This window comes from Callospermophilus lateralis, chromosome 4 (genome assembly GCF_048772815.1).
Source record: "Callospermophilus lateralis isolate mCalLat2 chromosome 4, mCalLat2.hap1, whole genome shotgun sequence".
In the NCBI taxonomy this organism is placed as follows: Eukaryota; Metazoa; Chordata; class Mammalia; order Rodentia; family Sciuridae; genus Callospermophilus; species Callospermophilus lateralis.
In genome coordinates, this window is record NC_135308.1 from 80,411,433 (window position 1) to 80,428,696 (window position 17,264).

Here is a 17,264-nt window from a genome sequence, read left to right on the forward strand (position 1 = left end):
GTTCAATTAGCCATTGTCCTTATACATTCCCTCTGTCCATAACTTGACCTACTCAAAATTTTTAAACATCAGCTTTGTCTAGCATGTTTTTTTTTTTTTAAACCATGTTGGTTATGTGTAAATTGCCCATCTTTTTTACGGTCTCTGCTCAATAAGTTTATACAATGAGTCTCTGGTAGGAGACAGACGTGGGAGTGAAAATATTTCTCCTTTAACCACAGGAAGGGATTTTTTTACAATGCCTTTTAGCAGCGGATGCCTAGGGTACCTCACCCAGCAGGAAACAGAGAGAACTCTCTTTCTGCAATTGGAAAGTAGAACTTTATTCTAGCTAAACCCTTTCATAAGCTTCCTCTCCTGGAAGAGACAATCCAAGTAATGGACGTTTCTCTAAATAACCATGTCTTGATATAGAAGGCAGCCCTTTAGTTTAAGAGAAATGCATTTAAAATTAGTGAATACTATGTGATTTTTTAAAAAGTCTTACACTTGCATATTCAGTTGTTTTATAGTGAGGTGAGTTTTATTAAATTGTATTAAATATTTTCATTGATGATCAAAGAAAATTGTATCTGTACAGACATAGAAGAGTCCAGGTGGACCCTGATAACAGCTTCCAAAGGATCCAGGGAATGAAAGAGGGCATACCTTTTATTTAGTAGAAATCTTAAAACCAAAAATAACTTGCATGGCTTTAACTTCAATAGTTAAAAAAAAAAAAAAAAAAAGAGTTGGGGGAGTGGTTGTGTGATTAGGCAGATATTTTTAACATCTGGACATAATTTTTAACTAAAAAAAAACAGCAATCGATACTGTTGTAAAAGCCATTTATACTCTGAGCTTGAAACAACTTCTTTATGCCACAAAATTCCTGTTGCTACCTCCATTAGTGACAGCATAATTCAATATGTCTTGAATGTCAACAGATTTTTTATTACTCAACCGATGTTGGCTTTGCTGGATTAAATGTCATTTAAAATGATCAATTGGAAGCTTGCTCCGTTTTAGTTTTTTGGGTTTTATTTCCCCCATGTCTATGAAAGAAAAAAGTATGTAATATACAAATGTCCATGAAACTTATAGGTAAAGTTCGTTTTCTGGTAAGCTTTGTCCTTTATTTGTCACCCAAAGAGCAGATAACATGATAACAAGACCCACGTTCAATGCCTCTGAAAATCCAACATGATACCCCAGTGCTGGGTCGCCCTGGCTTGGAGAAATTGTCTGCTTGACATTTTACTATTTTATGAGAACTAGTAAGCACTATAATGTAAAAGAGAGAATAGAAACAAAGCAGTGGAAACCCTGTGCAGATGCTGATGGATGTTAGAACCATCAGCAATGGGTTTCAGCTCACAGTAGGCCTCTAGGGTGCAAAGCCTTCTGCCCAGAGCCCAGAGCATCTCACTCACCTTTCTTATGGGTAAAATGTCTTTACACACACACACACACACACACACACACACACACATCGACAACAACAACAACTGGGTAATTTCTTTATGTAAAATTGTGTTAAAATGAATGCACTGGAGAATTCATTCTCATTCCAGAGGCATCCAAAGGTATCCTCAACTCTGTAGTAAAGGTGATCCTAACTGTATGAGGAGACCTGGGAGGGATTAGATGCAAACCACCTTTGTCCTTCCTGACTTACTGACATTTTTATGATAGTATTTGATTTTGTCAGATGTTTTCCAGTTGGAAGGAACTATGGAAAATGAAAATGTGCCTGCCATTTGATGGCGGGACAAAGAGTGGATAATTGAACCACAGCCCAGTTCTTGTCTTAGTCCATGGAGGGTACTGTTACAAAACACCAGAAACTGGGTGGCTCATAGATAACAAAAATACATTGCTCCCACTTCTGGAGACTGGTAAGTCCAAGATCAAGGTGCAGGTAGATTAGAGGTCTGGTGAGGGCCCACCTTTTAGTTCACAGAGAGCACCTTCTTGCTGTGTCCTCTCATGATGAGAGGGCATGAGACCTCTCTCAGACCCCTTCTATAAGGGCACTAATCCCTCTCATGAGGACGGAGCCCCATGGCTTAACCCCCTCCCAAAGACCCACCTCTTGATACTATTACCTTGAGGGATAGGATTCAGCCTGTGAATGGCAGGGGGCACTTGACATTCAGACCACAGTAGTTCCCTGTTCCCTTTGTAATGAAAGTGAGGCAGGACAGGGAGGTAGCTGAGGGGTAAAGACACAGTCTACTTCTCTGCTTTGCTTAGAAACTGGAGTCATCCTCTCCAAGTGTTTTAAAAACGAGCTAGATTATTCTGTCTGCAATAGTGTGGTACCGACTTCTCAGGATACTTACACTGACACTAGGGTTGGTGGCCCGCTTGCTTCCCCCACCTCAGCCCACACTGGGGCAATAACAAATGAACCCTCAAGAAGGGGTGTGAACAGAAGAAGGGTCCCACCAGCTTCTGATGTTAAAATGGGGTTCAAATTCCAGGACTGTGGTATCATTGTTTCAAGAAGGATGCCACTTGTCTTTCCAAAACACAACAAATCACACATCACATTAATTTTTAGGCAGAGACAGTACAAAAGAAATGATACACTAAGGGATACTAAAAAGATTTAGGGTCAATTTAAGCTTCATGGGTAGTTCCTTAAAGAATCAGGCTTCCTGGAAAACCCCATATTTTTTGCCAGTTCCTTCTGCCCTTCAGAGAAAAAGCTGGATTTCACAAAGGATGCACTATGTGGTTAAACTTTGCCCTAGAAAGTCCTTAGGTTTTTACAGATTTGTACCCATTGTACAGCGTCTCTGAGAATAGAAGTCGAATCCGGATCTGTGGCATGGCACAGGCTTTACAGACAATCAGAGCCTAGCATCATGATGTACCCTGAGTAAATTACCAAGCCCTCTTGCCCCCAGCTTCCTGGCCTATTAAATAGGAATAGCAACAGCACCTGCCTCATGGTAGTGTAAGGGCCAAGTGGAACCATGCTCGCAGAAGATACAGTACAGTGCCTGCAAACAGCACCCAATAAATATTGCTGTTATTTTTATTACTTTCCTTTCACCCACATTATCACTAATACAATAATCCTGTAAAGTAAGTGTTGCGATTCTCATTTCATAAATGAGGAAATAGAATCTCAGGGAGATTAGTGGTTGCCTGACTAAATTCCCCTTGTAAATATACTCTCTCCAAAGAAGAGTGACTTCCTGTCTCTGGCATGTGAATGTGCCGACTATAAGATATTCCAGGTCTCAACTGGACATGCCCTTTCCAGGTGCACCAGGCCAGGCCCTTCCCAGTGTACCAGATAGCACATTATAGTGCAGGAGCCAGGAATTCAAATCCCAGTGACCTCAGGCAAGCTCTTATGACCTCTTTGAGGATTAGAAATAATACCTATATGTGCCAAACACATATTTGTCATTCAGTGATCTTCCATTACCAGCTATTCTGGCTAGGGCCAAAATCATACAATGACCACCTGGAAATGGCACCTCTAATTCTCATCTGGAGGCAGGTCCTGCGTCATCTAAATCTAGCAGGTACATGTCTATGACCACCTACCTATCAAGGCTCTGCTAGAGAACAAACCACATACCTGTACAGCACAAACCCAGAAAGAAACAGAACAGGGGAGGGGTGTGCATCCCATGTCTTCTCTTTTAATTTGCCAATCCACAGCCAAAATCTTTGGCTTAGCACAGAACCAGGGCTGTTCTGAGTCACTTAATAAATATTTGTTGCCTGACTATATAATAAAACATTGGTTCTGCCAGTAGAGAAAGGATTTTCTGCACCAGGTTCCTCTCTACCATGATTCTAGTACAGTAAAGCAATTTTAAAGGTCTCCAAAGCATGATATCGTGAGTTATCTATTTCTTTTTAAAAGCCCCGCTAGCCACGGTTACCACTGTCAGCATCACCAAGCTACCTAGGTTTTCACTACATAGGTTTGCATTGCTTTTGGGCCGCGTTTGGCCCAGCCCAGTCTTCTCATGTTTATCCATTCAGTGTCTCCACCAACATCAAAAGAATCTTTTAGCCCCACCATTTTTTAACACACCACTTTCTCTGGAACTTTAAAACATTCTTTCCACCTTTCACCCTGCTAGCCCGTTTGCAGGCGTCCGCCAAAGCCGACTCATTCCCAAGTAGAGCTTGCTCTATCTTTCAATGAACTGTGTTCAAGTTCAAGTTCTGGCCATGACCAAGAATAAGTCTTTTCCTCATTCTGGGTCATGGTGTCCTCATCTGTGAAAGGGGGTGGTGGGCCCAGAGGATCTCTAAGCCTCCACAGGTCAAAGATCATACTTCTCCAGCACAGTCTCCCTCACTCTCTCTGGACCTTAGATTCTTCACTGTAGTTCACATCTGGCAAAAGTGATTACTGAATTCTTTTCTGATTCTCGTTGTTCATGCCTCAACAGGAAACATTTTCAACACTATTTTCCCTTCATTTTCCTCTGTAGACTGTAGACTGCTTTGGGATTACGTCTATCAGTTGCTTTCTGACAGCCGGTACGAAAACTTCATCCGATGGGAGGACAAAGAATCCAAAATATTCCGGATAGTGGATCCCAATGGACTGGCTCGACTGTGGGGAAACCATAAGGTAAAAGGGCAGCAGATCCTTGCTCTATGAACTAGTGCCCCCCCCCCCAAAAAAAAGTGCATCTCTGGATTGGAGGGTCATTGTCTGTTCTACTTCCTAAGTCTGCCCATTATCATTTAGTTTATTCCTCACTGAAAGACAGTCACAAAGGAAGGAAATAATTAAAGATACCTCTTTCCATGTTACTTATGCCAAATGCCCACTAACTCAGTAAATCTCAATTGGATAGACTGCATTGTAAGTATCCCTCAGTGCCACTTCCCTCCACCTGGCCCTGCCACCGCTGCTGTCATAGGAACTGGGTGACAGGGAAGTGTTATGAGCTCTATGACTCATGGGGGACCTTTGGGAAGTGTCACTTCTGTCCTGCTCAGTTGGAAACTCCCATGTTCACAGAAGCCCATTTCTACACGGAAAAATATGTCTCTGGACTGTAAAACCTTGTTTTTACAAGAAAACAATGCAGCAAGTTTGCCCCACAGTTTTTCAAACTAGGAGGAAATGGAATTTACAAAGGAAGTCTTTTATAGAAAGGGAGACTGTTCCAATGTGCAGATATAATAAGTGGAGAATCATGATCCAGGTCAGATAAAACATAGGTAGATCTGAGGTCAAGCTGGAGGTACCCTGGTGGCACCCAGTGGCACAGCCTCAGCTCAGGGACTGAAAGGGCAGGGATGCACAGCTGAGCTCTGCCAGGCCTGCAGCCTCCTAAGAAGGCAGTCCATGCTCTGGCTGGATTGAGAAGGACCTGATGCAGGCCATGACCAAATATGGCCAGGCCTCACTGACAGACACTTCAGTGTGTGAGTCACTGAGAAATACTTTCTGCAACTCCCAGATTGTACTGTGGCTCAAGGGCTCACAACCACTGTATTCTTGCTGCCACAATAGGAATTTAAACAACAACAACAAAAATCTCTTCCTTAAAATGACAGACCAGAAACACATTTAAGAAAGGTCATTGCAACAAAAAAAAGAAATTCTGTATGGGTCAGGAGGTGAAGGAGGACCCAGATTGGGGGAATCTTCAGGAAATCGCTGGGGCATAGCAGAGAGCAGTCTTGGAGGAAGGACCTGAGGGAGGTGGCTGGGGTTTTATTGGCCAGAGCTCCAGGCCTTCTGACAAAGGGTGGTTCACCCTAAAGGAAAACCTTGGCCTCCGTGTATATGAAAGCCAAAGGGAAGGAACAGGAACGAAGGGGTCTGGAAAGTGGCACGTTAGCAGGTAGTGTTCCCAAGCTGGCAGGGCCACGTGGACCAGCTGAGGAGCTTTTATTTTAATAGCTCCCCCAGTTCCTTTTCTGAGGTTCATTTCATTGTGTCTTTGTGCTTTTTTTCTCTCTTCCTCCTTTGAACAAACAGAACAGAACAAACATGACCTATGAGAAAATGTCCAGAGCCCTGCGCCACTACTACAAACTAAACATTATCAGGAAGGAGCCAGGACAAAGGCTTTTGTTCAGGTAGCACTTCCGTTTTCTTCCTTTCCTTCTTTTAGGAGGATATTGTCTTCTTTAAATAAGGGGGAGGAGGGAGATTGTTAAGATCTCTACCTGCCTATCTGATCCCCAAAGCCATTATTGCAAATATTACAAATTGGATACCAGGTGCTGGTTTGTTGAGATTGAAGGGGGGAAAAAACTTTTTTATATTGATGTCTGGCCTCTAGTAAAGCCAAAACTAAATATAAACACAGTCTGACTCACCTTTAAAATAATGCAGTGGCCAAATAGTATTGTCTGGCTTTAAAGTCCAGTATAGGTAAAGGGAACAATCAGAGTAGCCATTGTCAATGTCAAACTAAGGAATTAAACCTGAACTTCCAGGTTCTCAGCCTCATAAACCAGGGTTTTGTCAAACTGCAGGTCATGACCCAGTGTAAGTCATGAAATAGGCCTAATGGGTCAGTCTCTGTTTGTTTGTTTTTTTTTTTTTTTTTTAATGCAATAGAAAACAGGATAAGATAGAGATGAAAATATCAGACTACATCACATGAAGAGTGACTGTTGATTCACAAAGATTTGGTTTCAGCCATGTGTGTGTGTGTGTGTGTGTGTGTGTGTGTGTGTGTGTGATGAGTCATGATGTAAAATATATTTCTTCTAATGCTTCACAGTCAAAAAAGTGTGAAAGCCCCTGCACTAGATATTCTTCTTTTCAGAATTCCCAAAGCTAATGAGTTCCAGCCATTTATCCTACCACATAGATTATGATTTCAAGAATTAGAAAAGAAAAAGAAGGTATATAAAGGACCACTCAGGAAAGATAGAAGTAGTCCCCCAACACGGTTAGTAACTGATGCAGTGGCATCAAGGATGTGGGCGAATATGCGAGCATATGACCTTAGGTTAAGAGTTTGGGCAAGTGGACAAAGAAAAGAGCCACAGTTGGGACTAGAGATGTGGATTTGGAGTTATCTGTATACAGATAGAAAATAACACTATGGATGAGCACATGAGCTCTCTGGGATGGTGGTAATTATTGGAAAGAGCAATTAGGCTTTAGCTTTGAGAAGGAGTGGAAATTAAGGAATAGTAAAAATAATTGTAGTCTTCCACAAAAACAGAAAAGGCTATTCAAGAAATGAATAATGGAAGAATGGAATAAATACAAAAGAACCCTCCTAACTCTGGCTCTGTTGATATCTTCTCTCCATCTTTCATCCTAAACTTAATCGATGGGCCCCTATTCTTCCTGCTCTACACTTTTTTCCTGAATGAATTGATCCCATTATACGACTTCATTTGTCACCTCCATTTTGTCACCAAATTTAGATCAAGCTCTAAAAATTTCCCTGAAATTCCAAATGTGCATGTTCAAGAGCTTCTTTTAACACTTTAAGGACTCCCACTTAAATATCACATTAGATTTTCAGACATATTAAGAAAGAACTAGAAATTCCTCCCAGAATTCTTGCTATTCATCATCCGCATCACCATTCTTAATCCATCTTGAAACTACAACTATCTTTAATTCCTGTATCTAAGTGAGGCATGGTACTGAATTGTCCATTCCATTCTGTGTTACAGAGGCTTAGAAGCTGGGAACCACATTTCCCAGGATTTGATGCCACATGGTGCCAGGTTGGAGTCTACTACCAATGACAGGCTCTTGCATGAGATTGGGAAGGTATAGGAAAGGCAAAAGCATTGTTCCTGCTTCCCTGGCAAAGGAAGCTGATGTCTGTGCTTTGAACGTTCCCACCAGGATTAATTCAGCAATCTCCTTCTATGTCTGGTCCACCATTCCCCTGCCTCCTGAATTCATAATGCACACTTCTGGTGTTCCTGTGACACTGATATGATTCCTTTTGCTTCAAGTACATATCCCTTTACCTTTAAAGTACACATGCCCTCAAGGCCCGCCTCAGTTCTCTTACCTTTACAAAGCCTTCTTCAGCTCTCCCATGCTCTTCCTCCATCATTTCTTGAGTTCCCTTGGCCCTTAAACACACCTTGATTCCTATTTTTAATAGGTGTATGTATGAAATCCTTCTCCCCACAACTGGATCATAAGCTCCCAGAAGGTAGAGGATTGTACTTTATATAACTCTGTTTTATACCTTAGGGAGGGTTTCAATAAATATTTCATGACAAACTTGGTATAAAAGACCAGAAGATTACTATGACAAAGTAGTCCAAAGGAGAAGGCAGTAGTTTCCAGAACCAAGTACAGCTTATCTGTGGAGTTGGCCTAGAGGCATCGTTAGTGACTTCGGGATGTTAAGTTTTAGCTAAGGGGAAAAAAGCAGAAGACTGATGCTACACATCACACTGCTTCAGAAGTTTAGCAATAGTGGGCAGAGAAGAAAATCAGTAGTAATTGGAAGGTTCATAGGCTTCCAATAAAAGATTTTCAGCAAGAAAAAAGAATAGTGCTATTAGTGAGGGAGCCATTGGTTATTTTTGAGGAAATGAGTGTTGAAAGCCAAACTTGCTATAAAATGATGGCTTCTTTACAAGATTTTTAGATATTAAAGGGATTTGGGGTGTGGCTCAGTAGAGCACTTTCCTAGCATGTTCAAGGCCTTGGGTGTAATCCCAAAAGAACCAAAAAAAATTTTTTTTTAAATTAATAATGAATCAAAGAAAAAGAAGTTTAGGTTTTGAGTGAAGGTAGATTTCAGTATGGACTGACACATTAAGCAGCTCTTTGATGATAAAGCAGAACACAAAGAATGAGTAGTGAAAGGAGTGAATAGGGTTCCAGATAAGGACAAAGCTAAAGATTTATGGGAAGACCTGAACGATGGTCTATATAAGAAAAAGACTGGCAGACTGGAATGGAGGGTTCATGGAAGTGAGCAGTGGACAATCTGAATTTCCTGGGTAGGAATGATAGAAGACCCAGATAGGCAGGCCAGAGAGTACATCTTTGACTTGATACATCTTAGGCTTTTTGAACAAAGATGATAAGAGAAAATGTGTGTTTTAAGGTAGTTTGTCTGCTGCAGGCAGTGTATGGAAAGGGAACAGCATGCAGACACGCTGGGGCTACAGAAGGAGCACTCCCACTGTAAGGACATTTATAACCAGGCCATCTTCCTGAACCATGTCAATCATGGTTGACACAGGTCACTGATGGTATTTCCAAGTGAGCCATTTTTTTTATTTAATATTCAATTGTATCCTTCATGTTAAATTCAAGTTTTGAATACCATTCCCTGGCCCCATGGTTTGGAATAAAAACGGATATATGACTCTTGTGGGTCTTTGTAAAACCTAATTCTCTAAAAAATCAGAAACACAGATACATGAGCTGTACCTAAGTTCCCTCATGGTCCTGCAGTCACATGCCCCATAGGTCTGAAGGGTACTGTCTACCCCACCGTAGTCACACTAGACGTTATAGTCATTTTGCCACTTTTTAGGCAATCAGAGGAAGGGGTACCTTTTGCTAATTTTCACCATGTTGGCATTAGCGTTTGGGATCAGCACCTCTCCAGCTACTGTAAGATGACAGGGCCTCGCATTATGGGTTGGAATTCCGAAGTGTAAAGATAGCTTTGAAGAGATGTGCTCTCTTGACTCCTCCATTTTCTCTCCCAAAGGTTTATGAAAACCCCAGATGAAATCATGAGTGGCCGAACAGATCGACTGGAGCACCTTGAGTCCCAGGAGCTGGATGAACAAATATACCAGGAGGACGAGTGCTGAAGGCAGCCACACGCCACCTGGGCGGGCTGAGGGCCAGGGAGCCCCTGCCCACCAGGATCACTGGAGGCTTGATGAAGCTGGCGGGCTGAGGCCGGCTGGAAAGGAAGAGACCCAGCGATGGCAGGAACACTTCTCTTGCAGACCAAGAGGGACCCCAGAGCACCTTAGACAAACCACCCGGCAAAGGCGGGGCTGGAATTCTGGCGGAGGGCACGAGCCTGGGACTCGCGAGTCACGTTTCCTTCTTTGGAATCTGTCCACCTGTAATTCCTCACCCTCACCCTTCCACCTGTTGTTAGTCTCATGGTGTTTTTGTTTTTGTTTTTGTTTTAAGAACCTGCAGTTTGACTTTTCATCGTTCATATAAGGGAAGACATCGGAGGTTGTTTTCCTATGGAAATATATATCTATTATATATATATATTTTTTGCAAATCTCACAAAGTACAGCCAGCCCAGCTGGTCAGGAAAGAATACTTGCAGAAGGGATCAGGTTCCTCTTTTTCCTGCCATGTGGATCAGGTTTGTTTCTGTTGCAGTTGGGTCTTGGCTGAAAAAAAAGAAAAGAAAAAAAAAAGATGCTTTTAAAAAATGATCACACGAGAAGGAGAGCTCCCTTTTTCATTCTTGCTCACCTTCCTTTCCTGGCTCCCCTGTGTCCCACCCCCCAACCCCTCCGCCTGCTATTGCACTTCACATGCCTTTCAGCCGAGTTCAGTCTCCTGCAGAATCTTGGGGATTCTTGGCACCTAAATAGAATCAGTGACCTGGGTGCTTTGTGTCCAGCAGCCAAAATTAGACCCCTATGCCAGCATCTGGCCACCCATCTGAGGGAGGCCAGAACCCTCACAGATGCTGCTGGACTGATAAGTGCTATTCCAGCAGGCCGTCCCTGAGATGACGGTGAGAACCAACCAGCTACAGCATCAGATAAGGCAAGTTGTTTGGAAGGCCCCTGGCTGGTTGGGATTAGCTTGCAAGTGCTGCAAATACAAAAAGACCACACAGGCATGGCAGTCCAGAGACTGGGCAAAAATATTTCTACAGTGGAGATTTGTTTTTGTGAAACAGGTTATTGAAAAAGAAAAGCTCCTCTCTGCTCCATTCCAGAGGCCATCTTGTGGTCAGTTTCCCACAGCACCTGATCTCCCCCACCCCCACCCCCACTTCCTAGCCTTTTTAAAGTTTCCTGGTCCCCACTGAACACAGAACATTTGTGAGGGGAGTACTCCAGAATGGAGGCCCAGATGCTGCCAGGGCCTGCCCAGCCTGGGCAGAAAGCAAGTTCCTCAGATCCACTACTTTCTCCTTCCTTCACCGTTGTATTTCAGAACGGATCCATTCCTGGCTCTTTTTCACCTCTCAAAATAAGGTTGGTAGTGTCTTACAAAAGGAGGGTCGTGCCATCTTAGTACTTCTGTTGATAATAGATTTTTCAGAAAACTGTTTTTAGATTTTTTGTTTTCCTTTTCTAGCCATCCACATTAACTCTTCCATTATAGATTCGAATATCCAATTTGGGAATACTGTCTTTTTTAAATCAGAAAATTAGACCTGCCTTGAAAACCACCCCCTCCCCATTCCTCCCTGTTTCCTGGCTCCTCCATTGGGTTAGCGTCTCTCAGCTCTCGGAGGTACTTATATGCTCCACCAGCAGCAGTTCCCTGTGAAGCTGGCAGGCCCCAGGCTTGTCCTCCTGCCATTTCTGAGTTGAGTTGGGGGCACACAAGCAAGAGGAATCCCCCCTGGGCCTTACTGAAAAGGATACCAGCCTGGGGTGGGGGGCAAATAGATGAACTGTGGTTCACAGACACTGGAATTGAGGAGCCGATCTGGGCTCATTAGACTCGCTCTGTCCCTGCCTCTTACCAGACCACAGGTGGCGGCCAGCCTCCTCTTACTGTCACTTCCTTCCCCCATTCTGCCTTCTGTGTGAGCCTAGAGGGCCTCATTGTGAAGGGTTCAGTCTCAATCTGCCTGAAGGGTGGTGTGATTCTGCTGGATTCCAGCAGCTGTGAATGTCTTTCAAGAGTTTTCAGGTGATATATTTTCAGCCTCTAAGATGACTGGTACTGTATCTCAAATGGAGAGATTAAGCCGAATACCTGGTGTGATCTGAACGTCACCAAGTTTAAGAACTGGAGAGAAAGGATGGACTTTTTACCGAGGTTCTTGTATGAATATGAAAACAGACCAGGGCATGATGTTCCTCTTCCCTGAGAGGAGAACATCTCATTCTGGCCACTTTACCCAGTTTCTGAACTCAGTCTCTTACCATTCCAAGTCTTACAGATGAAAAATGGAGGGAAATGCCTTTTTGCCCCCAAGGATTTCTGTATTCAAAGCAATACCTTATAAATATGTAAGACTTAGGATGACTTCTCCAGCCACTTGCAGTAGAGATGCTAATTCCAATATAATCTTAATTTCCCATTCCAACATGGCCAATAATGATTTTTCTCTTGATTCCCTTCACTGCAAAAGTCCTTGTTCTTTGAGAGAAGAGCTGGACAGTCCGATACCAGAGCTACAGTATTGACGTACTGCAGACCCTGAAGATTTCACATTCAATTTATCAAACCTCAGGGAATCGCCTAACAGACATTGTGAGGGATTCAAAGATGAACCAGGCACAATCCCTCCCCTGAGAGTTTAGATTCTACCTACAGGATCGTCCAGCGTGAAATTTCTCGGTTCAACACTAAGGACTAGCAGTGATGAAAATTTCACCCCAGACTAAATTAAAAGTTCATGTATCATCTGAATAGTTGGCCTTTCTCTGTGGCCGTCATGGGAACTCGTAGCTCACAAAATCTGAAGTCAGGAAAGGAAAATGCAGAGGGGCACTGCTGTGTGAAAGGTGGACGCTCTCGCTCATGTCTTGGAATTCCCTTTCCCCACATGAGTTCACTGAGCTGTCTCCTTCTGTCAGAAGAGAGCAGTGGTAGCGGGCTACATGGGTCCTGTCGAAGGTAATAACATATCTCTCACATATGCTTGATCCAAGGCCACTTGGTCTTGCCCTTAGGCAGCATTGCCAATGTTCCAAATCCCATTTGGAGGTCCCCCACAAGAAAAGAGGAACTGATGGATTTTCTCCTTTCAACCATCTCTTTAAAATCCTCTGATCAAGGGCTGATACCTTATCCAACTAAAAATGTCCCTTTAGCTGAAATTTAAGTGGCTACAACAGAATTGGTCAAAATGACTAAATAACCCCCATGTCCATCCTTCCCTGCCTAGGCTCCAGCCCTGGATGTGTTTTTGAAACATGAACTGCCATTTGCAGAAAGGAAGCCTGAGTATCAGAGAGGTAATGTCACCATTGGAGCAGATAATATGGCGGGGACAGAATTAGGATTGGGATCCAGCTTGGCCACTCCCCCATTTGACCCATTATCACCCAGGAAACTGAAGATAAGAGATTTGGAAAAACAGACAAAGAACAAAGGGTAGTTTTCTTTCCCTAAGCATTCGGTGCTAGTCAGAAGCTTTCATTCACTCAGTCTGCTCCTTTTCTGAGCGTAAACCTAGAATAAGGGAAGTGATACAAGGAAGCTAGAAGGATGGGGGAGGGAGGGGACACCCAATAATCCCTGTGTTGTCAGAACCACAAAAGACAAACCTGATACTCTTTTGGCCCCATCTGCATCAACACTAAACAACTGCAAACTCCCTGTGTCTTTCACACATGTCAAGTGAACATTCTCTGTGACTACACCCACCTGCAAACCAGAACGAATCTAGAATGAATTCTTTTTTTTTTTTTTTTTTTTGGTCTAGTTTCTAATCTCTTGTTTATGAGGTGTGGGGTTTATAAGGGACTGAATCAAATGAATGTAACAAAAAAAAAGAAAAAAAAATGCCTTTTCTCAGGGCCAGTGAGTTGCAAATAATTTTTAAAGAAAAGCCTATAATTACATCATCTCAATAAATTTTTTATAAAAAAAATAGTCCTGGGTCTCTGTTTTTGATAATATGAGATGGAGTCAGGCAAGGTGCTCTGATGAGGTAAATCCTGTCTCCACTCAATTACAGTGTAAAGGGCAGTCACGGGTTTGCACTGGCAGGAAGCCTCTGTTACCGAGCAGTCTGCAGACAATCTCTAGACAAGTGGCACCAAAAAGGTCAGAGAAGATCATTCAAAGCTTAGCAGCTGCCACAGGTGGAAAAATTTCACCCAAAGAAACCCGGATCAGAGATGCCTGGGCCCTGTGCTGTGTGGGAGATGTTCATTAAGGTGGTACCAGGACTTACAAGAACTTGGTCCTCACATGGTAGCATTCTCCCCTTAGGGTCTGAGCTTACAAGGTACCAAGGGTGTAAATGTAATTACAATGACCTGGAAGTCACTAGTTCAGAGCTAGCCCTATACTGAAGGTCTCAGCCACAGAGGCCACTGATCAGCCAACCAGTGGACACTTAGGATTTCAAGATCAAACACAGTGTGATCAACTATCCAGAACTATCCATCTGCCATCAGAGGAAGGCAGAAACGAGCAGAGTAGGAAAGGAAGAAAAACTACATTGCTTTTTAGCACCTTAGATGTAACTTTGGAACAGAAGAGTTTGAAATCAATGGTCTCAGAAAATGTTGTTAGATTATTCCTATAAATGGCCCCAGGTACTCTGCATCCCTTGACAACGGATTGCTGAAATTTGGCCTTCTATTCTGTATCATCAGAACACAGTGTCAAAGAAGAGTCTAGATCCTGTGGTGCCAAAAATGCATTTGAAGGTACTATTTCTAATAATTCATCATTAAAATCAATCACCTGGGGATTACTAGAAATGCAAATTGTCAGTTCCCACCCCATAAACTAAATCAAAAACTTTAAAAGTTTATGCATAATTAATTCAAATAAATAAATAAGAAAATTTTAAGAACTTTAAAAGTGGGGCAAATCTGATTTTAACAATAACAGATTGTTAGCAGTCTGTTTTAACAAGATCTCCAGGTGATTCAGATACACACTAGAGTTTGAGAGCCACTGCTATCAATCTGCTCATATTAGTATGGAAAAAAAAAAAAAGCATGTGGTATTTTAAACAAGTACTCAGAATAATGGATGACAACCAATTTGCATTAATCTCACCCACAGACAATAATGTTACATTTTCCTAAAAGTAGATACTCTGCAGAATGAGGATAAGCAGACAGGGAATCACACACCAAAGTCTTCATCTTGTTTCCTCCAAACCTTTTAAGCAGTTTGCTATAAAGATGAGCTGTTTTAAAGTGTAACTCAAACAGCTGACCTGCCCTTGCAAATTACAGCGCAACAATTTATCCACTTATGTCCACTTATCTGCCTAACCAGCCTGATCTAAAAAGAAAACTAAAAGGTCCATTCTCATCTGCTGAATGACCTTGACTATCTGTCCCAGGAATTATTAAGCAGAGCTTGGATGAACATTTAGCCAGGGTATTTGCAAAGGACTCCAAAACCACTAGAGGAGACCAGCATTTTGCAAGCCTTAAAAGTGCTTGCAAATCACCTGGGGATCTAGGTGCAAAGTAGATTTTGCTTCCATAATAACCTCTTGAGGAAGTATGGCCAGAAGATTTGTTCTTCTACCCTACTCTCTGGGTGAGGACATTCCCAGTAAGTTCAGGTGGTGTGAATGCAAATGGCAAGAGCGTAAATAACCTCCCATCAAGCCCTGAGATTCTGACACCAAGGCAAAACCTAAGCCTTTCTCTGCTGTAGTTTCTTGAAAATTCCTTCTTAGAATAGTCCGTAGGGCCAATCTTGCTGTCCGACAAGTTTGCTTATTCTTATTTAGGACAGAAACGAGTATATGCCATAGTTAAAATCTTTGCCAAATAAGGAACAGCCATTCACAACTGAACCTTAATACTGGAGGCTCATCACCAGATGCCTACGGTCACCAACTTTAAATAAGAATGAGAATCCAGGTGTGCCACCTTGATGTTTCAAAAGGCATGGGGAGGGGACAAGCAGGTCTCCCACACAAACTGTAGAAGATGATAAGATTAAAAGAAGATAATCTTGTGTCAATGCCTACACTGTCAGTAGTTATAGATTCTCTCTCTCTTCCTCTCTCTGTCTCTCACTGTTTGTGTGTGTGTGTGTGTGTGTGTGTGTCCCATTAAAATGAAGGCCCTCAGCCCACTAGATTGAAGACAGCAATCACTCCTAGTAAAAACCACCAGGTAATTCTGCCTAATGTCTTCTGAGGCCATAGAACACTATTTTAACCTCTCTGATCTCTGAGGCCTCAACCAGAACTTTATCAGACCATCCACCCAAGCTGACCTTTGCTTTTCCTCTGAGCCCTCATTTTTGCTCCAACTACAAACATTTCTGTAAAAAGCAACCAAATGCTTTACTCGCCTGTGCCTCTCACCCTGCCAGAGCTCCTCAGGCAGGGGGAGTGCTCCATACACTTGTTCAGCCACCATCCCCCTCCTCCCATGGCACCTGGCACAGGTTACATCTTATTAAGTGCTTTGAATAAGGGAATGAAGTTACAGACACTGTGACCCTGAGTCAGACAAAGATTTCGTGGATATGACACGAAAAAGGTAATCCATGAAAGGAAAAAAAAAAAAGATAATTAACTGGACTTTATCAAAGTAAGGGACACCTTTAAGAAATTGAGAATACAAGCATAGACAGGGAGAAAATAGTTGTCTAAGTCATGTGTTAAAGAACTTTTGTGGAGGATTTATAAAGAACTACAATTCAATAGTAAAATGGACAATCCAATTAAAAACTATCGAAAGATTTGAATAGATATTTCACAAAAGAAGGTATTGGAAAGGCTACTACTACATAAAAAAAAAAGATGCTCAACATCACTAGTTATAAAAACCACAATGAGATGACACCACACACAAAAAAGACTATAATAAAAAGACCGTCAGTACCAAGTGATGGCTAGGATGTGGAGACCCTGAAACCCTCCTCTACTGCTAGTACCAAGATAAAATGGAAGTCATTTCAGAGAACAGTTTGGCAGCTTCTTAAAAAGTCAAACATAAATTTACCACATGATCCAGAAAATCCACTCCTAAGTATCTTTCTAAGAGACATGAAAACATATGTCCACACAAAGACTCATACACAAATGTTTATAAACACAACAACTGGAAACAGTCCAGATGTCCACTGTTAAGTGCATAAATAAAATAGAATATATCCATGAAATGGAATACCATTTAGCAACAAAAATGGAACAAACTCTTTGTACATGCAATAATATGAAGAAGCCTCAAATACACTATGCTAGGTTAAGAGAAATCAGATGCAAAAAACACCACATGTTGCATAATCCAATTTATATAAAATTTCCAAAGAAGGCAAAAAGCAGGGACAGAAAGCAGAAGAGCATTTGTGTGGGGATAGAGGTTGGAGTGGGGATTGAACAGAAACTAGCAAGCAGGAACTTTTGGAGATTATGGTTTATGACGGTTGCAGGAATCTAGAAATCCACTGACATTCATTGAAGTATGGTTTTATAAAGAGTATGCTTTATGGTTATAAT

The 17,264-nt window shown here is 42.2% G+C and overlaps 1 protein-coding gene across 4 annotated transcripts in view; it reads left to right on the forward strand.

Moving 5' to 3' along the window:
• The window catches only part of Etv6 (ETS variant transcription factor 6), a 225,147-nt gene extending 211,450 nt beyond the window's left edge, over window positions 1–13,697 (forward strand). For all 4 annotated transcript variants that reach the window (XM_076854126.1, XM_076854129.1, XM_076854127.1 and 1 more), the window contains 3 exons: window positions 4,452–4,594; window positions 5,960–6,060; window positions 9,648–13,697. In XM_076854126.1, the coding sequence (XP_076710241.1) occupies window positions 4,452–4,594; window positions 5,960–6,060; window positions 9,648–9,753 (350 nt within the window). In that variant the 3' untranslated portion in view covers window positions 9,754–13,697. The remainder of the gene's footprint in view (window positions 1–4,451; window positions 4,595–5,959; window positions 6,061–9,647) is intronic.
• The last annotated feature ends 3,567 nt before the right edge of the window (window positions 13,698–17,264 follow it).